The sequence below is a fragment of the Argiope bruennichi genome, chromosome 2 (genome assembly GCF_947563725.1).
Source record: "Argiope bruennichi chromosome 2, qqArgBrue1.1, whole genome shotgun sequence".
NCBI lineage: Eukaryota > Metazoa > Arthropoda > Arachnida > Araneae > Araneidae > Argiope > Argiope bruennichi.
The window spans coordinates 82,089,176-82,115,403 of NC_079152.1; the positions used below are offsets into that span (position 1 = coordinate 82,089,176).

The 26,228-nt window shown below is 28.6% G+C and overlaps 1 protein-coding gene across 1 annotated transcript; it reads right to left on the minus strand.

The window, feature by feature from the left end:
• Positions 1 to 8,565: 8,565 nt before the first annotated feature.
• LOC129957383 (uncharacterized) lies at positions 8,566 to 25,436 on the minus strand. The gene is made up of 7 exons (XM_056069681.1): positions 25,277 to 25,436; positions 20,479 to 20,534; positions 18,742 to 18,810; positions 16,710 to 16,742; positions 14,941 to 15,081; positions 11,940 to 11,981; positions 8,566 to 8,749 (listed from the first exon to the last, which is right to left on the minus strand). Exons 1-7 carry the CDS (start codon positions 25,326 to 25,328, stop codon positions 8,738 to 8,740), a joined length of 405 nt encoding a protein of 134 aa, XP_055925656.1. The 5' UTR covers positions 25,329 to 25,436; the 3' UTR covers positions 8,566 to 8,737.
• Between the last annotated feature and the right edge of the window lie 792 nt (positions 25,437 to 26,228).

Genomic DNA, 26,228 nt, shown 5'->3' on the forward strand with positions numbered 1-26,228 from the left:
TTCGTTTATGAAAGAGAAAGATAATTAGTTACAGTGAGCTACAAATCAATTTATCAAATTTCAATTTATCGAAAATATCTAACCCCCGGGGGGGGCACCTCGAAATGAGGATGAGATGCTTCCGGCATAGTGGTTGGATCGCGTCACCCTGGAGGGTACACAAATAGGTGGGGGATCTGACTCCTCCCATCGATGATGGGGCATACTTCCTTTGGGGAGGGTTGTACCGTGGCCGGTGAGGGCCCTTAGGACTCAACCACAGTTCCAGCCAGTGTTGCTGTTGCGGCGGTCCAGTCATTCAGTTTTATGGTTTAAATCCGTGTGCCTTCGTGTCGGGTCGGAGAGTCAGATGGCTGACTTATCGAAAATCTCTGTACATCGAAGCGTTTTGATTCATCTTGGATTTTCAATATAATAATAGTTTTTATATATCGAATGAGATTTCTATGTATATTTTTAGGAATCTTGGATTTTCAATATAAAAGCAGTTGATGTATATCTAATGAGATTTTATATATTGACTTTGTTCATGAGAAGGAATATAAATTAAATGTAAAATTAACACTTGCCAGTGAATCATAGGTTATTCTTAGCTTCTGTTCTACGAATCCCTGTTCCACCTTGGAACAATAGTGTTTCTTTAAATTCAGTTAAGAGTTAGATGCCCAATAGTGAGCTTGACATCTAAAAACGCAAATCTTTGTGAGCGAAAGAGAAGTTCGACTTTGAAAGTCATGGAAAACAAAATACGAAAAAAAAAAAAAAAATGCTGAAAATATGAAGTTTCGACAAATATGGTACCAAATATTTTGAAATTGTTATTTAATATATTTTTTAAAGTAAAATTCTTTGAATGTGATTTTTAAAAAAAACTAGCATAGTTGTTTCTATATAAGAAATGATGCAATGCAGTATGTATGTACCGCATTGAAATTTCTATAAATCGAAATATCTTTAAGGAATCTTCAAGTTCAATGTACGGATGATCGATTTTGCCCCACCCCCCTCAATTTATCACGTGGTATCGCTAGACGTAAAAAAATGTTTCACGAAAAAGTTCATTAGCTTTTTTTATATCGCCATATTCAATTGCACAGTCTCTCTAGTAATATTGTTTGCGAGATAATGCTTCCCGCGTAATAAATTCAGCAGGCACCATAAAGCAACGGAAACAACTTTATACTTCACAACACAAAAGGAAATAACACGCATCTCTATTCAAAAGACAAAATAAAATACGTAATCATGCAAGCATGACTGGAGAATAATGAGCATTTCTGTCATCAGCTTTCCTGGAATGGTGCTGGCATGAGAAATGCTTATGACGTCAATGTCAACAACTATATAACGAATTTAAAGCATATTGTGTGTACTTTATGTAGTATATTTGTCATATATTTTATATTCTGTAAAATAAATTATTCTGTGATCTCAAGAGAATTTCCAATTAAGGTTGTTGTTTTTTTTTAGCCTGAATCTTAAAAATAAGGAAGGTGGTATTTATTATTGAACATTGATTTAATATAATATTTCATTTATTTTGTTCTTGTGTATTTTAATTTAATTTTCTCCTCCTTTTCTTGAAGAATTAGAATTTATTATGTACTATATTGTTCATTCCTTTTTTTTTATTAATTGCAATTTTTTAGAAATATTACTTCATAAAAGGAAGGTAAATTTAGATAATTGTTTTGCAAAGTAATTTAAAAGTGAATATTAGTCAAACTTGAAGAAAACACAATGAAAATTCAGTTCATCCAAAAATTTAAATTACTGAATCAATAAACATGTGTAGCAGAAAAAAACGATAATTTGCATATTTAATACAAGATTTACTTTTAAACTTAACTGTTTTAATAAACAGTACATTATTAATAAATAAACAGGTATTTAATAAAAGAAGTAATAGTATTTTTATTAAAAATTTTAAACGTCCTAATCAATAAATTGACTTATAATTAAGAAACATTATAGCATTTTGAATATAAATATTATTAACAAATTTCTTTAAAAAAAAATATGAGTGCAGTACGCATAAAACGCATTCAAAGATTTTGAAAAACTTGTAATGCATTTTTGATTGAACGCATTATAAGGTAATAAAGTCTTCGAGTGAATTGAAGGCTTTAAAAGTTATTCATTGAAGCTCAGTGCGGACTCAAAAGAGGAAGTTCTAAATCAACAGAAAAAGAATTGTAAGAAATGCAAAAAATTTTCACAAACTTTAGTTTTACTTCAGTATTAACCAAACTAAACTGGAAATATAAACTTATATACTGAACTAGCATATTATTATTGAAAAATCATTAAGGAATTGATAAAAATTGAAAACGGAGAATTGTTATTCAATTTATAATTGAAATCATATCTTAGTTAGGAAGAGATCAATTTTTTTGGAATTTCGAGAAAACTTAAATCTATACTTATATATAAAGCTCAATGTGTGTGTGTGTTGGTGCTCTACAGAAAAGTCCATTTGACCTACAGCTACCAAATTTGGTACGTGTAGGAGGAATGTGCACCTGGGGTCCCTTTTTATAAATTTTAATTAGAATTTTAATTATTAATTAAAAACTTACTTTCCCGCCAAAAAAATCCTTCCATTTTTCCCACTGCCAAATGAGTAAGGCTTCAGGGTTTTTTTTTTTTTTTTTTTTTTCCCAACAGCAATGAGACTATTGCTAACATTTTTCGGCCGATTATTTCAAACGATTCTGTTTATTTTCTTAATGTTTTATGCATTTAAAATTAAACATTGTTAATTAATCGATCTTGCAGATTCAATCTGAAGTATTTTTGAATTAAAATAAAACAGATTAAAGGAAATTAAAAATTTCTAATCTACATAGCGTTACCCCAACTGGCGTAGAAAAATTCATGCATTTGCGTTACGTAACTGGCGTTGAAAATTCACGCATGCGCATTGTATTCTGATTGTTTACATTTCAACGGAAGCGGACTCGATTTAAATTATTTTTAGGTTAGTTGTAAGCTTTTGTTATTAAATTGTATTTATGTTAATTTAAGTTCATCGTTTTTTAAGTAATTTTTTTAACCTGCTTTCGACCAATTATTTTAAACGATTCTGTTTATTTTCTTAGTGTTTGATGCATTTAAAATGAAACATTGTTAATTAATAGACCTGCTCAAGATGAATCTGAAAAAATTTTGTTGACAAATTCTTGAGATATTACATAAATTAAGAAAGACATTCTTTAGTGTCCATAAGTTTTAAATTAGGGTTTATACAAAAACCGACTTTTTGAAAAACCGGTTTTCGAATTCCATATTTCCAAAAAAATCGGTTTTAGCTGGTTTCCGAATTTTTGTCAAAAAAATAGAATATGGAAAAATATTTTCTCTAAGTTATATAAAATAACAAAAAACGAAATCATCAAATTCAATGAAATTTAAGATTACATATACATATTATTTACACAAAATAACGAAAACTTAAACAAAAATTTTGAATAATATTTGTATTGTTTTCACTAATTTTAATTTCTCCTAAGAAAATAGGATTTTAAAAAACATAAAATGTCGACAGACGGTGACTAAATTTTAAAGCTAAGTCTAATTTTGGACACAATATTGCCTAAAATTGAAAATTCTCATTCATTAACTACTGACCTCGGTTTTATAGTTTTCATGGCATCAAATAACAAATTTAAGATTTTTGTTCTTTTATTCGTTGCCTCAAATAATGAAAATTCAGCTTTCAGTGTCTTTGGATTTGCAAGTTTTTCTTCAGGGTCTTCAAGAAACTTATGAATTGATTTTTCCATGACTTCTTTTAAAAAAGCATTTCTCTGACGAATAGTTTCTAAGATTTGCTCTTCATCAGAATCAGTTTACACATAAGAATTTGGAAATAATCTAGAGAATATCGTTCCAGATAATTTAATAATTTCTGTTTTTGAAACTAAAGAAAGTACACTAGATTTCTCCGCTGAACTAGAAGTGTGCGAATACAGCAAAAGAGTCGCTAATTCTACTTTCTTGAATTCGTTCTTCTAAAGCATATAATAATTTGAAACTTATTTCAGTGTTCAGTTTTTTTAGTTCATTTAACAGAAATTCAAATATACCTACACTTGATAATAAATTCGCATCTCATCGCTTTAAACCCCCAGCTGCTAGACAAATCAGTTCCCACCATTTTTTTTTTTTTTTTTTTTTGAAAAATTGGAATATTTAGGCGTTTTGGAAAACCGGTTTTCTTACTTTATAAACCGATTTTCGAATGTGACAAATTTACTTAAAACACCGGTTTTTTAAAACCGGGTTTGAAAAACCGTCAAACCCTAGTTCAAATGCTCAGTGACTCTGTTTTCAGTAATCATATTACAAAAAAAATGCTTTGTTTCAGTAAAAAATATTATTATATTAATTGCAGATTAATCATTTCCACTTTAATTTAAAGCATAAATTCTACGGGAGCTAACAGAAAAATGGAGAGATACAGATTACGTTATGACTGAAGGCCTTTATAATATTCTGAGTGAATTGAAATTTGAAGTTTTAAAATATTTTAATGAAGAAGCTTTTAAAGTAGGAATTACATAAAATAGCTAATTATTAAAATTTTAACGAGCATTAAGATTGGCGAACTGGCTGGTCGCCAAAGGCGGCTAGTTATATATAAAGAAAGAAGGGGGAAAACACAGTGTTCTTGGCTTATGTATAAGGTGCTTGCTTAAAATGAGCAGACCAACAGCATACTGTCTTATAATCGAACAATTAAAAATCGCATGAATGAGTTCTTTTTTCCAGCTAAATAGTTTAATTAAGGCCAATTCTGCCGCACACAATCCGACTTCACAGTTTATTAAGAGAAAGGAATAGCATGCATTCGCTTAGAATAATAAATTTTTATTACTATTTCTAGTTTCTTTAAAACCAGTCTTAAGCAATAAATCGTTTCCACATGACTAATAAATTTTTTTTTATTTTCAATTTCAAAATAATTGATGTAGATGAAAACGCATTTCTGAAATCATCAGACGATTCTCGAAATTCAACTTTATCTGATGCAATGCAAATATATTAGATTCAATTATTGAAAAATTCTTAATTCATTCTAAGAAAAACTGCACCATTTAAAGGTAAAATATTATAATTTTCGTTAATATCTCAATTAAACAGATATTGTACGTAGATATATTCTAGAATCTATTTTCTCCTTAAAAAGCACTAATATTAAATTGGAATCACGTTTTAATGCCACGTGTTCACTTGGCTCCTATGCGAATCACATGAATATATTTTATCATTTAATCTATTCTCTCTGTAATTTGAGCGCCGGCCAAGGCTGGGCATAATCCTATTAATTCAACATTTTTTTTTAACTGACTTACTAGTAAACTAAGTGCGAAGAATGAAAAATTTTAATCACCGAAAAAATTCGAAGAGATTTTGATGAATTTTTGTATTCTAGGTGTTCTTTAGTTCGAAATAAATAAGTTTTTTAAAAAAAAATTATTTTCTGTCAGTCTGCGAAAGCAATAAATTAAAAGAAAAATGAACTTGACTAATGAAATTTGGCATGTGCCAGTCAGTTTAAAATTATAAATTCATATGAAACAGGTCCAGCAATCACAAATTTCTGTGCAAACATTTAATAGTAAGAAACAATTCACATAAATGCCTGGGACTTTTTTCTGATTAACTTATAGATTTGATGCATTAACTTCAAACTCATTCGATTTAACTATTACCTTGATTTATATCTCGAAATAAATAATGAGTTTAATTTATATTGTATTATTACGGTTTTCAACATAGACATTGAGCTTTTAATTTTCAATTTTTAAAAATTTATTTTTCATAAATTTTTGTTTAAAAGTGTATGAAGTAAATCGGAAAGAAAAAAATTTATACATCTAAACATGTATTAAGGAGAAAGCTTTACTATATTTCTATCTTAATAACTTCTTAATTTCATATTAAAAACTGTTGGCTAATAACTACAAATGATTTTAATCTATAATTGTCAAGGGATGGTTTATTTATTGTTTTCATAGACAGAATAAAAACAGAACAAAAAAAAACATTTTTGAAAAAAAAAGAAACAAAAAAACCAGTTAAATAAACGAGAACTACAAAGGCTGGTCAAAAAGAATGATAATAAGGTTTTAAAGATAATTTTTCTTTAAAAAAATCAAGAAAAGTAATAACATAATATGTGTGTAACGGATTAAGTGAAGAATGGTCTTGGCAGGCAGCATTGTTTCACTTTCCCTTACAGAGAAGATGGATGTGACGGTCCACAAACATGTTTAAACTTTGAAGTTGTTTTAAAAATCATAAACTAAAGCCTATGAGAGGAAGATTATGGAGAAATTGTTTTTCTCTATAGAATAACTAGAAGACGTTTTAAATTTTTTTTTTAAAGGGAGGCAATCAATTTCAAAGGAAGATGGTCCCACTGGTCCAGTCCCTATTCCAATGAAAGTAAACATTGCTGTAATAATGGGGTAAGATGGTCGAATCACGTTAATAGACTTATCAGAAAGCTGAATGTTTCATTAACGAAGCTCTCTCTTATGTTAATCCCAGAAAAACTACACATGGCACGTACACCGTGGGTTCCGAGACTGTTTATCATCTTCTTTCAAAAATCATGTTCACATATGTTTCCCTTCCTCCTTAAACAAACAATAAGCAACCACCATGGAAATTTTCTTATTTCCGAATTTCAAAAGGAATTTTTTTTTATACAATAAAAGCAATATAAATTTTAATTTCCGTCGTAAACCTATTTCTATTATTAGAAACGGTGATAAAAGCTGAAGAGTCGATTTTGAATATTTGAAATGTTTGAATATGTCTTTGAATATTTGAAAAAAAGGTGGGGAAAAGGCAATTAATAACATTGCATATAATAAGGTGTTCGGAGCCCTGTTGCGTGTTATGTACTGGACAAAATATAACAAAATTTGGCCACCATGCACCTTAAAGTATGCGATTTCGATTTGTCAAAAAAAGTACCAAAAAACGCAGATAGGGAAAATTCTGGCGCTGCGATCGAAAATTTTATTATGTAATTTGCATATACGGTACTTTGTGACACGATATCGAGATAAAAAGAATGATTGCTGGAATTCAAGTCATTCTGCAAGAATTCGCCCGTAGATGATGTTGTACATGAACGTGCCTTATTAGTCAAGCTGTTTTATCAGCGAGATGAAATTGCCAGTGCTGCTCTTTGTGAATACCGGCGATTAAAACAGTTACGTAGAGGACCGATGAGGCCGAGGACGATTTCTGGTTGTGTGGCTACTTGAAAGCTTGAAAGGCGTTGTGTATCAAGGACATGTTCCTGAAATTCCTACTTTAAAAGAACAAATAAGTTACATGTCAAATGAATAAATGCCGATATGCTGCGAGCCACCGTCGAAAATCTCGTGTACCGCATACAATTAATTATTGGAACATCAGGCTAGTGGTCATCTTAAGCCAAATTTGTAAGTTGCTATAATAAACGTCTTTCTTTGGTATTTGGTGTGTTGTTATTTTCTGTTTCCATTGGCAGTTATACATTTTTTTTCATGTTATGTGCATGCAGCTCCAGGATTTCTTCTATCGTCGTTTTTTGAAACTATTTTTTTTTTTTGACAAATTGAAACCGCATACTTTAATGTGTATGATGACCAAATTTTGTTATGTTTCATCCAGAACATAATACGCTACAGGGCTCCTGTTATTTCTTGATCACCCTGTATATTCGACATCAGAATTAGTTATCAACTTTTTTCTTATTCACTTTTATTTAACTTACGTATATATTCAATTTTTGTAATCGCCTTTTTCTTCATGATATGCTAGAGTTTTGAATTTTTATTATTTTCATTGATATTACACATTTTTAAAACTTAATTAGTAGTTAATCGATCAATTTAATTAGTTTTTAAATTCATAAAAAAGGTGCCTTCAAAAAGTGAACTTGTAAAAAAATTATTTCACGATTCCATAATATTTATAATAAACGAATGATAAATTGAAGACGAAGAAGTAAAAGGAATTAAAATTGAAAAATTCTGTTTTTAATACACTAATGCAAATGCGTATTTAAAAAATTGTTTTTAATTCAATTTATTTCATTATGTTTATATTCGTAGTGGTATCTTTATTCAGCAATTATACAGTCTAATTTGCATAAACTGTCCCAAAATATCTGTGTAATAATAGTGTTGATTTTTATACCCTAGGAGTCTCACATCAGGACAATGAATGTAAAACTAAAAACTTACTAAAACTTAAACTTACTAATAATATGAAAATAATAGCTTATAAGTAACTGAAATACACATGATGAAAATAATAGCTCAAGATTTTTGTTATATGACTGGAAAGGTTTATTTATTTTTTAAAAATCTAGGCTCGAATTTTAAATAGTGCTCAGTCTAAAGAAGCCTACAGTTATTCTAGTAAGATTAATAAAAACATTTTCCATACTCAGACTCTCTCTGTATTGTATTTGCAGAAGAGAGATTTACAGTTCTATTTATTTCATGATAGATATATTGCATCTTAAAGCATTTGAATGTATCCAAAGACAGCAACAAAAATTCACTTTTTATTTCTACTTTTATTACAACATTTCTTTAAAAAAAGCACATTTCATTGAAGAATATAGAATATAAAATCTTTATTAATTCGAATAATCATAAAATTCGACTCCACAAATTCTACATGTGAGGACATTTGTTGAATCTCAGTTGAGCAGTGGCATTATTTATCGGCATGTCTGAAACGAAGCAAGAAAAATAACAAAAATAATATATATCATAATATTAAATAAATATTTTAATTTATTATAATGAACTGCTGTTACTGCTTTTCATCATTATAAATAATTTAAGATTAAATAAATCGTCGACTCACGTATGTGAATATCATTTGAACAACTTGAAAACAAATTTCTCATTTCATGCACTAACTTTTCATGGTATTAATTAAATTTTTTTAATTATTAAATTAACGTCATTTATTAATACATTTTTTATTTAAAATTTTTTAAAACTGTATTTATATAACTTTCCATTCCTTCACGTCGGGTAGATTTTGTACCATGCCATGTATAGCCTGGATCCCTAACTCCAATCTCGGTATGGGCTGCCATCTTGTAGCGAATAGTGGAACTATTATTAGCAGAAACGAGATAATTCTTATAATATGGATCTTAAAAATATGATGTATAATTTTCATTTCTTACTTACGAATGCGACTGTGAAATTATTTTTTTCATATATGAGAAAAAAAATTTCGAGACTAATATTTCTTTTTCTTTCTTTCTTTCCTTTTTTTTACATACTCTAAAAAACATTTAAGGATTTCTTTTCTATTATAATTTGTGTAGTTTAGCTCAGTAGGTAAAACTACATGTTATTTGTAAATCTGAACATAGCCTATAAAGATAAGTTTCTATTAGAAGTGTTTACTGTCATCTCTTGTACCATAATCACAAACACTTTTATGATGAATCGTTCATTCGAAGTACATGATGTCAATTAATGTGTGAAGTTTTTAATGTTAAAATTATAACATTTGTTCAGCATTTGATGATTTTTAAGACATCTGGGAAAGAGAAATGCAAAAATGATGTGCTATTCCATAAAAGAAAACATTTTTTGAAAAAGAAGAGCTCTATTTAATATGGTATAAAAAAAACAGCGGGCAAAAAGGAACTACGGATTGATTAAGTAAAGTAACTTAAGTCCGGTTTATAAGTTTTCTATCGCCAAGAGTCAATATTAATCTTTCAAGTAAGGTGATAAAAAATGGTGGAAAACATTTGAGATAATTTATGATATAGTACGCTGCTAAATTAGTCATTAGAAAGTCAGAAAATACTAATTTGTTAAGGGCAACAGCTTTCAATTCTACTAGTGTCGGAAACCTTCTTTAAAAGGATTGGATTCTAATACAAAACCATCTTGTACCAGGAATCACTTTACGTTATTAAAATAAAAATGTAAATTATTAGCTTTTACTCACATAATAAATAATGTGATACAAAATACAATAATATCTACTACTTTTAAATTTTTATATCAGTGAATCCTTTTTCGAAGATAAAAGTTAAAAAAAAATGTATGAGAAACATTTATGATTATATATTTTCAATTGGAAAGTTATATATAATTTCCAAAAGTGTTTTGACTCATTAAAAATGCTTTTTAATTAATAAATTTTAAAAATGTCATTAAAACAGCATTGGTCCCTATTCTATTCAAAATTTTCATAATTTTGTAGAAAAAATGAAGCATTGATTTGCACATAGACAATTCTATTCTGTTAATATTCACAGATCTTAAAAAATCTTTTAAAAAAATTTTGTCTAAGAATTCAAAATTTTTAAATTTTAGGAATTTTATTCAAGTTTACATAGGTTTAAAAATAAATCGCAAGTTAATAATTAAAAATTTGACTCGAAATCAAATAAAATAAACCAGCGGGCGTGGTCTCCCTAAAACTTTCTCGCATGATCCCTAATAAAATTGTTATCATAGAGAATGCCTCGTATGGCATTGATATACGATAGTTACGAAATATACGGTAGAGCACTGCATTCGCGTCCCTTTGGTTGCGAGTTCGAACCCCGCCGGCTTGCTAGCTGATGCGCGTATAAATCTGTCATGGTCACAAAGTCCTCCTTGTTGAGAGTAATACGACTGGGGGTACTGGATCAGGGGTGATCGTTCTCTGATTCTGGTCTGAATTACGATCTGTGGATGAGTGAATGAAATGTGTAAATGAAGTCCGCACCGTAAAAAGGATTGTGACTTGTGTGTAGCTAAGTCATTCTCTTGGCCCTAGATGGCACTGCTATAAAAACAAGAGAAGCTCCTCCACCGGCTTAAAATTGCTGTCTTCCTAATAGCGGGCTTGTCCATGGCAAGTGCCATAAGAAACAAAATTCAATATTAAACGCTAATTTTTCCTTTTTACTAAATCTATCATGTGATCTTTGGCTGGTGTGAGCTTTGGTTTTTAAGCGATTAATTCCTGGTATGCAGTTAATAACATCCTAAAATCGAATTTGTGTTTTAAATGCATTTTTACCAACCTATTTACACAAAATTTTGGCACAGAGCTACTCGTAACTCATGTACCAAATTTGATATATTTAAGTCCTTCCTTTGTTCAGTTATCGTGTTTATATACTTCTGAATGTTCAACCCGAAAGACGTTCAGCCTCTTGCTGTGTTCCGATTTCTGTCCATTTAACTCTCTCCGTTTTGTAGTAATTGTATCAGATTATACTCTAACAGTCATGTAGACAGACTTTCTTTGAATAGATTGTGGTCAAAATTTGATAGAAATCTACAAGTTTGATGTAAAGACCATATACATATTTCATCCATATAACCCAAAGCGTTGAAGAGTTGCCTTTTTCGCAGACAGACAAATAGACATAATGCCAGAAATGAATTTTTGGACTCAAACAAGTCTAAAAAGTGGCAATTCGTCAGAAACTCGAGTTCGAATTTTTTAATGATTATAATATTTTATATTCCATATATAAGGAAATTAAAAAGAGGTTTTCTAATGTACTTCTGATTCTAGTTTTGAATTAATTTGGAAGAACATTTAAAGTTAAGAAATAAGAATTTGTTTTTTGTTTTCAAATTTTAAATATACTTTTAATACCAAAAATATTTGAACACAAAATCTTTGTAGCGAATAATATTTTAAATGCAGAGATTTATACAAAATTTCCATCCTCTCATAAAGACCTCTTTTATCCAATGCACATGCTATGGATGATTAATATTCAAATATAAAAATCTTATTTACATTTCTATTTCTAAATTACATTCAAAAACAGTGTAAATATCTATATGTAATAATAAATAAATGGTAATAATAAAGAACATCAATTTTTGTGAAATAAAGCAAAATACAAAGAAATAAAGTAATGTACAAGATTTTACCTTTCTCACTTCTTCAAATATGCACTGAGTAGCTCTTGCAGCCTAATACAAAAATTAAAAGACGTATTTATAATTAAAATATTTAAAGCAAAAGGCACATAATACAGAAATTTAATTTCTATATCAATTACACTAAATTTTTCAATTTGACTAATAGAAAATTTTAAGCATTAAAAAAATATAACATTTGAAGCATCTTTTTATCAGAAATTCCGTTTAAAAATAAATTTTGAAAATATATTCTTTGTACACCATTTTTATAAATTTCTAAAGAAAGAATTATTTGTTCATTATGAATTCATTCATTTTCAATTGATAATAGAATGCAAAGAATTATTGTTGTCACATGCAAGAAAATTTTTTTTTTCAAATTGGAAAACATTTCCGAGTGATATTTTAACACTGCATGCATCAAATGAATCATTTCAATTACATTTTAATCCCATTATTATATGAAATGGTCCGAGTATTCAGAGACTCTTCTTTTATTACAAATACCTCTGTTTTTTGTGAAGCTTAGAATCTCACTAAATTAGAAGAACTGAAATTAAATTCCTTTAAACCATTTGCCTCAGAAAGAGTCTTAAAATGTTTTGGCCAAATAAAATTTCAGTTGTTGAACTGTATAATACAATTTCTGCTCATTCTATTTCGCAAAAATTAAAAAAAAAAAGGGCTTTAGATATGATTGGTATCATGAACTTGATAATACAAGAATGGTTCCGACAAAAAAAAATCAAAAACATCCACAAGGTTCGTATAGCTACAGAAAAAAATAACTTCTTTTGGATGGATGAGCTGGAAATGTGCTCAGGAGTCTATGTTCTCCGGGATTAAATGGCGTGCAACTATTGCGTCTTTATGCACCAGTTTAGGTAAAGAGAAATGATGATGATAATGATGCTTGCTATATTTTTTATGCTAAAAATATTTTTTACTACAGTTTTATGACCTGACATTAAAACCTATGTACCTCAAAACGTATAACGTGTAAAAATAATGAAATAAAATATGTTGCATAGCTATGAGAATTCTCAGGTGCCCGAGAGATTTGGACTGGGCCAAAAAATATTAAAATGCTATGCAATTTTGAAAAGCGGTGCGAGACATACTTACTCACGGAACTCTTAAGAAAACAATGTGAAAATTTTAAAATTCGAGATGTAGTGTTTATGCTATGATTAATATACGGACACCATTAGTATTCACATTACCTGGGCAATCTGCAGATTTACTCATTGGTTCTGTTCTAGGCCAGAATCATGTATAAAATATCTATAAAGTTTTTCGCGCTTTATTTATGAAAAGAATTTTGAAACGTTTGCAAAAGTTTGTTTCTCCAACTTCCTTTTAGCCTACTCTTTCTTCTGCTGCTGCTTTCGAGATTTCTAAAATGGCTGCTTTGACCCAAAATAAATTATGTAATGTAGAATGTCACAATTCCTCAGATTTTCTAGTGCTTTTTTTGAAAATTAATTTCCTTAATAGTGGCGATATTTTTAAATCAATTAATTGATTCTTTGATCAATTCATTCACTGATCAATTTTATCATTCTAATTCTTTAGATAACGATAAATAGATCGATCACATTATGTTTCATTATTTTTTAGTATTTTTTTAAACTTGCAATCTGTTGAATATTGCTAATAAACAGATATTCTTATGTTTCTATAATTGCAGCACATTTTTATTTACAATTTGAGAATTATTACCAAAATTAAATAAATATTTTTATGTTTCAGGAACTGTCGATATATTTAATTATAAACTGCTCAATATTATACCTCAAATTAGATCGATCACATTATGTTTCATTATTTTTTAGTATTTTTTTAAACTTGCAATCTGTTGAATATTGCTAATAAACAGATATTCTTATGTTTTTATAATTGCAGCACATTTTTATTTACAATTTGAGAATTATTACCAAAATTAAATAAATATTTTTATGTTTCAGGAACTGTCGATATATTTAATTATAAACTGCTCAATATTATACCTCAAATTAGATCGATCACATTATGTTTCATTATTTTTTAGTATTTTTTTAAACTTGCAATCTGTTGAATATTGCTAATAAACAGATATTCTTATGTTTCTATAATTGCAGCACATTTTTATTTACAATTTGAGAATTATTACCAAAATTAAATAAATATTTTTATGTTTCAGGAACTCTCGATATATTTTAATTATAAACTGCTCAATATTATACCTCAAATTATTCAGTATAAATTCATATTATGTTTCAACTTTTCCAAGTACTTTTTAAGCGTAATGCTGATTATTATACTTGTTTTATTCCATTTCAACAATTGCCAGTACAACTTGTAATTATTACTCGAAATCAAACTATACATAAATATTACATATTTCAATAACTGTTAGTATATTTCAGTTATAATCTGATGAATATTACACCAAATTATTCAATATAATTAGCATTATTTTTCATTTTAATTATTATGAGAAACGTAATTATAATAATATGCGAAGCTTGTTTAGATTCAAACGACAAGTCCTTTGAACACTCACTTTACATTTTCTAGAAGTGTGATATTGTGTTCTACTTATTATCGGATTTGCCATATTGCATATGATTTGTAACATTCTTTTTCATGCTAATATGTTGCAAGGATATTATGAATTTATATTCCACTAAATCTATAGCAAGTCCTTTGAATACTTAACGTAATGCAAAGGTTTAAAATTGAGCTCAGTTTGCCATATTATTTATCATGTTTCATATCTATGCATATCTGGAGGATCCGTTTTTATTTTATTTACTTAAATCCCTAATAGTTTCCTAGATTGGTTGCCCTTCCTTTTTGCTATATCATGTTTTACTCCATTGTATTACTTGTTTCTGTATATCTGGCATATGCTTAATTTTTTTATCGGATTATTTGCGACTCTGTTAAGAATCTTTAAACAACTATTAAAAAACTAGATTATTACTATAACAAATAATCCATTATAATTTTTGTACAAATAATTTACCTCTTGGTACATGCGATCATTGTTTTCACGATTTTTACAGGCTTCCATAGCTCTTCCAGTTGGTTTTTCTCTTAGTTCATTAGCTTTTGTTGCAAAGGCAGTGGCATCAACTGTCATTTGCCCATTGTTTGCAGTTATAACCTAGATAATGACAGATTTAATAAAAGCACTTTTTAAAAATCTACTTTTCTCGTTAAGAAGAAAAAAATAGAATTCTTTATGATAACTATTTCAATTTAATTTTCTAATTTAAAATTTATAGTTATAAACATTGTGGAATCTTTTGATGAATATTTATCATATTCATTTACATGAATTTAAAATTTGATTGAATAATAATAACTTATAACTAAGTTCTAAAACTATTTAAATTATATATTCTTATCGAGAGTAATCAAATATACAAACTTTGAAAATTCTGGCATGTCAGGAAGTAAAATATAAATTAAGAAACTTCATCTTTACAAGCATAAAAGAAATGAAATTAAATATAAAAAAATGTCGGCTAATTATTCGATAAATTCGCGTTAAATATCAATAAATAGTTCAAATATAGGAGCCTTATGGAGTAGCATTAAAATTGCAGAGAATCTTCAAAGAAATACTTGAATTTTATTTAAATACACTGTTAAAGCATAAAGCAAAAAAAAAAAAAAAAAAAAAAGAAAAGAAAAGAAAAGAAATCAAGTCGCTCATCAGTCAAAAAATAAGCTTTATATTGTGTTGAAATGCATCTGCAGATTATGGATCAAAATTATTTGAAATTGGTTTTGTTTGATGCTTCTTAGTTTCATGGATGTTTAAAACATGACTTACATGAATTAAATGAGCATTTACTTGCTGTGAAATTTGCCAGTATGGCATCCAGTTTTTATAGTGTCCCGAGAAACATTTTGTCCTATTTGAAACGCGTCTTCTACATTCGTCGATTATCTTTATTCACAACAGTTAAAATGTTTTATTAAACATTTTTCGCCAAATTTATACCAAGGTCTATTTTTGTCTCGTTTTTATTTCATTTTTGAGAAGCAAAAAATATTATCAAATACGCAATATATCAATTTATCATACCACTTCATAAAAAAGTGATAAAATGATGACCGCCCATAAAAAAGTACAAATGCGAGCTCAAGATAGACACCGTTCTACTAGTACAAAATGCCCTAAGACATTGTTGCGGTGTCTATACGATATTGGCCAGTGTTCAAAAGGTTGGATAACATCGTAGAGATATCGTACAATATCTTATGATAATTAGGTGAGCAACATCATTGCAAAGTAGGTGGTAAGTTGATATGATAACGCTCTAATTTTTTTTTTTTAAATCAGGTTATTTTTGGGGGGGGGATGACAGACTGCCTAGAGAAAATCAAAGAACGCATACACCAGATTCAATGATAAAAAAAAATAAGATCATATGAATAACAGGTGAGAAACACTTTACAAAATATCTATTTAAGGAAGAGATCAAACATAATTTTTTTAGAATTTTTTTCTCTTATTCTTTTTTTAAACTGCCAGTTACCTCAACCAGCATTCAACTAATATTGCAAAGAAATTATGCTATCAAAATCTAATTTATAGTAATTATAGTAGGATTTTACATCAGAATCTAGTTTTACAAATAAATCATTAATAAAAATTTCACAAATTCACTATACTGTCAACAATTTTTATGTCATGCAAAACAGTTTGAGAAATTAAATAAGCTTAATTTAAAATTTTAAAAAATTCATTCACGCATTGAATTAAATTACAGAAATACTTACAATATTTTTCGACTTCAACCAGTCAGTGACGCACTGAAAGAAAAAAAGTGAAAACAGAATTAAATTACCCCACATTCTTACTTTATTACAGAGTAAAAAATATATATATATAAGAAACTTGAGAATAAAAACTCATTAGAAAAGAATGAAATGAAGTCGAAAACAGTTCAGACAAAATTTAAAATAGCTGAATATATATTTAACATAAAAGTAAAAGTATCTTTATATTATAGTTTTGTGAAATATCTGATGCATTGCCGGACAGGAGTATAAAATGAAAAAATTAGATTTTTTAAAAATTTTATTTTAAACTAACCACTGTATTTGCAGTTTTGGCTGCATCTATATGCATGCAAGAAGTATTGTTCTACATGTATGTAAGAAAAAGCAAAACACGTATACTTGTACGTCGTACAAAAAAGTGGAATTGATAAAACTTATGTTTAAATTAAGTTTGAAACATTGATAAAAAATAGTCAGAAAAAATTTGTTTCCAATTTTTTTTTCTTTTTTTCTTTTAGTTTTAATATGGTTTGCGCGGTACTTTGCTCAGAAATCATGGTCGAAAAGCCTAAAATCTTCTAACCCTTATTTCACCTGCCTTAGAGGGGCATTAGACCCCTCTAGGTACTAATTATTTATCTGTCTTTCAATATCTATACATATATAGAGAGAGAGAAATCGATATATAAGTAAATTTAAAGGAGTACAACTGTAGCATTTTACATAAAATTCTGTTAAAATATTCGTTTAATCAAAAAGAATCACAAAACTATCACAAAAAATTAAAGAATTAACAAGTTTTTCTGATATCAACAAATAAATTAATCATTTACAGCATCTACAACTATTCAAAGATCTTTTGACTTGATTTATTTACTCATATAAAAAAAAGGTGCAGGGGGGGATATTCACACACCTCACAAATAGAACAACCATACCCGCACCGGGACTCGAACCCGGGAGGACGAGATCACGCGGAAGACGCGCTACCCCTATGCCAGGACGCCGGACCAAATTCGACCTGCTCAATAATTCTATTTTGTTTTAAACATAGACGAATTTTCTTAAAAAAATAATGCAGATATTGATCAGAAACTTTTACCAATTATTCCCTTCTATACGAATTTCAAAAACTTCGTTGGAATTTTTTTAAATGAAAAATATTTTGTCAAATTAACAATTTTTAAACACTTACTCTTGATTTATTTAAACATTATTATTTTTTACAGTTCATTGCTTAGGTCTTTTTAATATCTAAACCTTTTTATTTTAAACTTTTCTCTCCGATTAATATCTTTTTTTTTTTATCTAACAAACATTAATAACTTTTTTTTTATCCAGCAAACATAGTGGCCTGTTTAGAATAGCCACCTCAACAGCTTAAACTAATAAATTTGCTGCAATGTATCTTTTCTGTATTTTGTTATTTTGTATTATATATATGTTTGATTATATATCAGGATGTGCAGCTTCAGATACTGCAGTGATTTTTGTATTAATAATTAAGGATTATTGACCAGTTCGTGGCATATTAATGTGTTCGTATGACCATACTTAAAATAATTGGATGTCCAGAAATCTATTTTACATAATTTTGTCTCAAATACATTCTTCATTCGATTCTGTTGGTTTCACTAACCCCTTTTACAGACAAAAGTTGTATAACTTTGGGTTGGTCGAATTTTGGTGAGATTCATGTACAATGCTTCCTGTTTTCTGGCCTCTGTTTAACTTAACGATATGTCATTGCTAATAATTTTATACCAGATTTATCCGGCATTCACAATCCTTTATAAGAGAAGTCTTAAAATTCTACTAAGCTCAATTAGACCATTGAAACTACAGTCCTATTTTTATTTGGACACGACATACAAAAAACTAAATAAATGAGATTATTTACTTTTCTTAAGAAACGCCAGCCATTTTAGTTAAATGATGAAAAGTTTCTTTTTAAAAGTAATAAAATTAAAATGGATTTATTTATTAGAATATTAAAATAAGCATGCATAAACATTGTATTGCTACATACTTGCTTGATTTTTGGAATTGGAAGAGCTTGATTTCTGGAATGACACTGGGTATAGCCTTCATTACCAATCTGAAATAAAGTTCATCATTAATTTACTTAGTTGAATCTACATCATTTCTTTAAAAATATATATAAACAAGCATATAGATGCATTTTCAGAAATTGAAATTCTGTTTAATAAGATAAATGCGTGAAATAGGACTTTAAATTGTAAAGCGTCTGATAAAAATCAGTAAACATGAAAAAAAAATAATCAAAATGAACAACAATTTTTTCATGACTTTAATTATATGTTCTACAGAATTGCATCGTCCATAAACTTATTTATCGAAGTCAAAAATAACACTGCTTGTCATATAACTATCATCGCCTTTGAAAAAAAAAAAAAAAAAAAAAACGAAAGCATGGAAGCAGATAAATCGTCATAACTCTTATGTTCCAGAAAATGTGTGAGAGTAAAACACAGAACAGAAATAGGGTACATTGTAATCAACATTTTTATCTCCCAGACTCACTCTGGTTTATCACTCTGGTTGAAATCTAGTTTAGTGTTCTCCTTTACATCCTCCAAGATACCAGTAAATCTCTCGACAAAGTAACAGATAAACAAATCAACAAAGCGAAAAATTAATACACAAATCTGAAGTAGGATTGTCAGACAAACTATTACGCTTGCTTGGGCAACAATACTGATGAAAAGCAAGAGGCATACTGAAGTAGATATAAACTCTACTTTTTCTATACTTTATATTTATTCAAATTTACATTTCATATGCTTGTATGTATAAGCAGATGGAGCATAAATTAGTTGACTGATGGAAACAGTTGCTCAGAAGATACTGATGAATCATTTTTCTTTAAAACTACCTGAAGGTATAAGCAGACTTTCTCACAGTTTAAATTCTATAAATGACAGTTAGGGTTTTTTCCGTTTCTAAAGAATTCTACAAAATTTTGAGACTTCGATCTTTATTTCATTTTATGTTTTGATGATCAGAAATCTTTTTGTTGGAATTTTTCAAATTACCATTGTGAAATATTAAATTCTAAATTATAAACATTTAAACCGAGCAGTTTTTATGGGTATCCACTCAATAATGTAGTAGGATTAATATTATTTTATAAAAAATAATAATAGGTAGATTGGAAAAATATTTTTCTTCGTGCTGTTTCTCAAGATTGACTCTTTCATTACGTTTCTGGGAGTATCAGCTTTAAATATTCTCGAAAACAAACTACGTCTTTATGAGAAGAAATATCATTGACCCAAATATCAATCTTTAGGACTACTTTAAAGATTATTTCTTTTTGCATAAAATCGACAATTATGACCACTCTTATTCCTCCGGTACAATTTAATCTTGCTGCACCACTCTTTTTACCCCTTCAATCAATGCACTTTGAAATCTCAGAAAGCGATTATTGTCAGAGACAATAAAAAATTATATCTCAGCAGAATTGTATCAATAAGAAAGGAATGTTCTGTACAGACATTTATAAAAATTAAATGAAAAAAATTGTTAGAAAGAAGTAACACCAAAAGGCTTAATAGTTGTTCTTAAAAATTTATAAATACAAACTATACAAGAAAAAAAAATAAGATAGATTATTAATTAGATTATAGATTAAAAAAAATAAAATAGAAAGCCTACGAAATAATTTACCTAAAACTAATGATAAAATTTGAAAATAAAGTTTTCAAAAATATATAATGACAAAAAAGTTGTTTTTACTCACATCAGCCTTTAATTTTGAATCGATGCAGTTTATTTTCCGTTCATTAGAAGAAAATTCTATGAAAGAAAAAGAAGATAAATTGTTTTACTTAAAAATCTATCATAGCATCATAAAAAATTTGCATTCATTCTTCAAAAACCTGTACATTTAAAATAACTCCCAAGAACCTTATGACTTGAGTATCTCGATAAAGCCAAGAAGCCAAGAAGCACAAATCTGGCATTAATAAGATTTTTTTAGTAAAAATTATACTTTAGATAGTTTAATGGCTACATTTTACAGAAGGAATAAGTTTAATGACTATTGTAAATAGCCATTAGATTTATTCCTTTTATAAAATGCGATCCACACTCATTGGAAAATATAAATTCTAATCAAATATCCCTTGAAGAGGACGAAACAACAACAGTGGACGAATTTATACTTACGGATTGAAAACAGAGATAAGAGTGGGACTTTTTCTTCTGGACCTTCTGTTTCTGACTGAAGAAAACCTCACCCACACATGATCTATCAGGCTGTCTTCAAATAACATAGTCTTATTGTCAGAAATTCTCGAGGTTTACAAAACTGTGGAATAGGTCGTAACCCTCCCAATAAGGACAGATAACTATTTTAATGGATAATCAAGGCAGCATTCAATTAGCAGCTAATCCAAAAAGTCATAATAATATTGCTAAGAAAATTTTCTGGTTATTATATGTCTTTCCTCAAATCAAAGTGTCGGGCATCAAAGACAATGTTATCTACAGCGGAAATGAAGAAGCAGACAGACTGGCTAAGGGGTCAGTAGAAAACGAAAATTTACCCGAAGGCTGCTCGAGTTAAAATCCTTTGTCAAAGCATTTATGAGTCAAAAGATAATGGCCACCACAGCATTGCCTTGGGATAATATAAATACTAGAAGACTCATTTATAACATTTATTCTTAAAGAAAGTGCACTACCAGTCAACTGGACACGAAACGAAGTATTAATTATTTACAGGACACGACCTTTTTCATCGTACCTCCATAAATTCAATCCTGTAGAAACTCCATATTGTTCTTTTTGGGGAATAGGCATCCGTATCCATTACACCATAAAAGGTCTGTTCAACTTCTTATCATTTGGCACCACCCAGCGAGCAATATAAACCAGTCTGGTTTCGCAGGTTAACCATTAATACAAGATCGAGAAGGAAGATCTGTGATACGCTTAATCTACTGCAAAATGAACCCAGTCCTTTTCGTCCCATCCCTATTTAATTCAATAAAATTTTTTGCCCTCTTCTTTTTTTTTTTTTTCTGTTTTCCTCATTCTGTAAAGTGTAGGGTTTGGATCAGGTCCTAAAATTTTTGCAAGCGTTCACATTTATAATTTCTTCTAAAAGATGACATCTCATTTTCATTATCCTCCACTTTTTTTAGTAGAGAAATTGAAATAAACCAAGAATAAACCTCCGTACCAATAACCACTTTTTTTTAGTAGAGAAATTAAAATAAACCAAGAAGAACCTCCGTACATTTTCATCCCTTCGTCAAACCGTCAGTGGCAGTAATTTAGAGTTTCAACAAAATCAACTGTTACTCACTTTTCTCAAAACGAACCTTTTCTTTACCAAAATATTTGAAGTCGCTGCAAATCAATATCTTTTTCACTTCGTTTTGAATTTTTTTCTTCGTTTTTTCTTTCTTCTTTGACTTTTCTTATTATTTCGTTTTGTAAATAGCATTTACTTTCATGTTTCAATTTGCCCGTTTTCTGTGGCCATTGATTGTTTGCTTTTATTGACTGATTTTTTTTTGTCATGTACATTTGAGTAATTTTGTGCCTTTAAGATTCTTTTTACCAACACATTTCTGTCGAATATTGTAATATAAAAGAGCAGTCCAGCATCGTATACACGATGCTGACAATATTCTTAAGATTTTTGTTTCAAACAAATTTTGATACTGATAGGCAAACGAAAACTAAGAAGGATCATTATCCTCAGGGGTTGATTTCCACTTCATGTTCACAACACTGTTTGAATAACTTTAGGTTATAATTGCAGTTATAGTTATAGTTGATATGTTATGTAAAATGCATACAAACTTATTTAATTAATTTAAATCATTATATCATTTAACTGAAACTACTGAAAAGATATTTTGGGATGGACTTATAATTGTGCATCGTAGTCAGGTGCCGAGGAAAACACTGACCGCCATCAAATCTTCATATGAGTAGGAATACATTTTTGCCCATGATTGATAAAATGTGCATTAGATCCTTATGCAGGTTATAATTGCAGTTATAGTTATAGTTGATATGTTATGTAAAATGCATACAAACTTATTTAATTAATTTAAATCATTATATCATTTAACTGAAACTACTAAAAAGATATTTTGGGATGGACTTATAATTGTGCATCGTAGTCAGGTGCCGAGGAAAACACTGACCGCCATCAAATCTTCATATGAGTAGGAATACATTTTTGCCCATGATTGATAAAATGTGCATTAGATCCTTATGCAGGTTATAATTGCAGTTATAGTTATAGTTGATATGTTATATAAAATTCATACAAACTTATTTCATTAATTTAAATCATTATATCATTTAACTGAAACTACTCAAAAGATATTTTGGGATGGCCTTATAATTGTGCATCGTAGTCAGGTGCCGAGGAAAACACTGACCGCCATCAAATCTTCATATGAGTAGGAATACATTTTTGCCCATGATTGATAAAATGTGCATTAGATCCTTATGCAGGTTATAATTGCAGTTATAGTTATAGTTGATATGTTATGTAAAATGCATACAAACTTATTTAATTAATTTAAATCATTATATCATTTAACTGAAACTACTCAAAAGATATTTTGGGATGGACTTATAATTGTGCATCGTAGTCAGGTGCCGAGGAAAACACTGACCGCCATCAAATCTTCATATGAGTAGGAATACATTTTTGCCCATGATTGATAAAATGTGCATTAAATCCTTATGCATGACAAGTCTTTAATAAAATCTGATACTGAATCCGAATTTCCTACAAAGTATGAGTCGCTTTCTTTTTGAGTCCTTATTAACATGCTGTTTAGTATCACATTATATTTCTCAGCCTTTTATTAACATCAAACTCTGATCTTCTAGGCAAATGGAATTCGGAAAATATATTTTTCTGGTTAAATATTTCAATTATACAAAGCATTTTATAATATATTATGTATCAGAAGGCACCAAAAAAATATGAATGTTTTTTGTGGCACTATACTACAGAAAACAGTTGATGAAAATAATAAAATTAATTGATACCTTGCACTCCTGCATGAGTCTCAAATGTTGTAAAAAGTAGCGAAATCAACTGCTTTTTATTTATTTAAATAATTCTCTTAGATTGTTTGTTGTAGCATTAGCTGTTAAGTAAGAGTAATAATATGTTTTAAAAATATTATAAGAACAGATACTACTAGATACTGATTTTTAACAGCTAATTGTTTTTACACACTATTTGAATACCAACATTAAATATGCGTTTAATTATTCTATAGTTTCCAGTGAAAAAAAAAAGATTGTACACAATTTCAAACCAATTTTCAGTAATTGTTTTTCAGAAATCGGGATAGAAAGTATCCATTTTAGCAATTAGCAAAGAATAACGCGAAAGCTAAAAAAATTAAATTGCATTTTCAAACTTGTACGCTATTAGATATGTAGACATTACTTTTTTAGACTTCATTTATCTTACTGTTCCATACAAAAAGAACTTCTCTTTAATACCATATGATGATACATATCCTGTTGAATCCCTTTATATCTAGTTTCTATACATTGAAAACCTCCATATATTAGATATTTTTGAAAAAACTTGGATTTTTAATAAAAAAAACCAGTTTTTGTATATAAAATAAAATTTCTATATAACGAACAAAATTCTATATTATGTAGAAATTCTGGAAAGGATCAATTTTTAAATTTTGAGGAGTCTTTTACGAAAAAGCTATAAATGCTTGTCTGCGAGTCGTACATTATTCTAAGCTATTGTTTTGCGAATCTTCTTCCTAATCTGGGACGAATTTTATAATGTTAAATTTTGTTTAGACTTACATTTTTTTTAATTTGAACAGAATCATTAAATGTAAATGAAAAGTGCCAAAATGAAAGTGCTCGTTACGTATGAAAGGAAAGAGCAGCATTCTAAATGACGTAGTAAATGAAAAGAGTAGAAAGTCTAAAATTGCGGCTAATTACCTCGCTTTTCTCGACATACTAGACGACTGCTTTGATGAAAATCAACCCAAGAATAATGATGATAAAGGAGATGAATTAATTCAAAAGCTGTATATAAATAACTATTATCCAACAAAGATTTATTGCAAACATTTTTCAAAAAAATTTTACCACTCTGAATAAAAATGATGTTATTTTGAAAAAACATTAACAAAAAAAATTATTTAAAAAAAAACCCTAGTAATCATATATATATATATATATATATATATATATATATATATATATATATATATATATATATATATATATATATATACGAAAAATTCTTTAGTATTAATATTAATACAAATGAATTGCTTTGATATCTTATATAATTCCTTTAAATCTTTAACACTAAAGAATTATATAGTCATAGTTGGCTTTAGTAAAAAAATGACAGAAAATTGGTAATAGATATTTCTTTGTATCAAAATTTCTATGTATTGAATTTTTTACTTCAGAATAGCAAAGAAATATTTATAAGATACTTAATGATTTCTATTAAAAAATAAATTTTCTATCCAAAAAAATTAAAATTCAATTTCTTAACTTACCACCAACGGTGAAAAGCGCTGCAAATAGCAAACAATATAAGTACTTCTGCATGATTAGTTACAGAATTTGTTCTAAAAAGTAAAAGCTTCTTTTGAAAAGCGAACCCACTAAGCCAACTGTTTCTCTGTAAAGTAATTTGATAAAACACGCTGTTCTCTCAAGCAGGCGCTTTTAAATAGCAGACTTGTCGAACAAGTTTATTTTATATTTTTTTATCTGTTGATGAATGAAACGATAGACAGCTTCAGAAAGACAGCTTTGTTTTTGTTTTTGGAGATGCCATTTCAGATGACCACCGATAGCGTTCGCCTGGTCACGGTTGAGCTTAAAGGTTAACTGTTTCATATAGGATGGGGAATTACAAAATTTCAGAGAATTCATTTTATGTTGAACCAAGTTTCCTTCCAAAAAATTATTCAGAGTAACAAAGGCCATCAGATTTAGAATAATGGCGAGCTGTTGAGAAGTGAATTGCGCCTAATCCTTTTGTTAGGGTGAACCAAAAAAAAAAAAAAAACAATATCTTTCTTTATTTCCTACAGTTTTTTGTGCGAAATAAAGACCTTGTGTTTTTTACCACCTGCCTATTCTGTAAACATCCGCCACTAGTTGTAATTGTTAAAATGATTTGGCGTTTGAGGATGTATGCAGATAAAATGCAACTAAGCCAAATGTCTATTGATATAATCCTTTTAAAAAAAATGACAAAAAAAAACAATATTTATGCTTTTATGTAAGCATATACAGCTACAGCATAAAATGCATAGTGTAATGAAGATATCGAGAATTGTTTGACAGTAATTCGATACTTTGTTTCCCTTTTTTTTAAATTTTTAAATTATTCTAGGTTGTATTTTTAATAAATATTTTTTAAGAATATACAAACATATTCGTTCGTTTTTTTAACGTTTTCATAAAACATATAAACTACCATTATGTTTAAAATAATAA

Coding starts and splice junctions, on each gene's coding strand:
- LOC129957383 (XM_056069681.1), bottom strand. CDS start 25,328: ATGCAGAAGTACTTATATTGTTTGCTATTTGCAGCGCTTTTCACCGTT. Junction 16,743..18,741: donor CAATTCCAAAAATCAAGCAA/GTATGTAGCAAT, acceptor TTTTTCTTTCAG/TGCGTCACTGACTGGTTGAA. Junction 11,982..14,940: donor ATGATCGCATGTACCAAGAG/GTAAATTATTTG, acceptor TTTTTGTATTAG/GCTGCAAGAGCTACTCAGTG.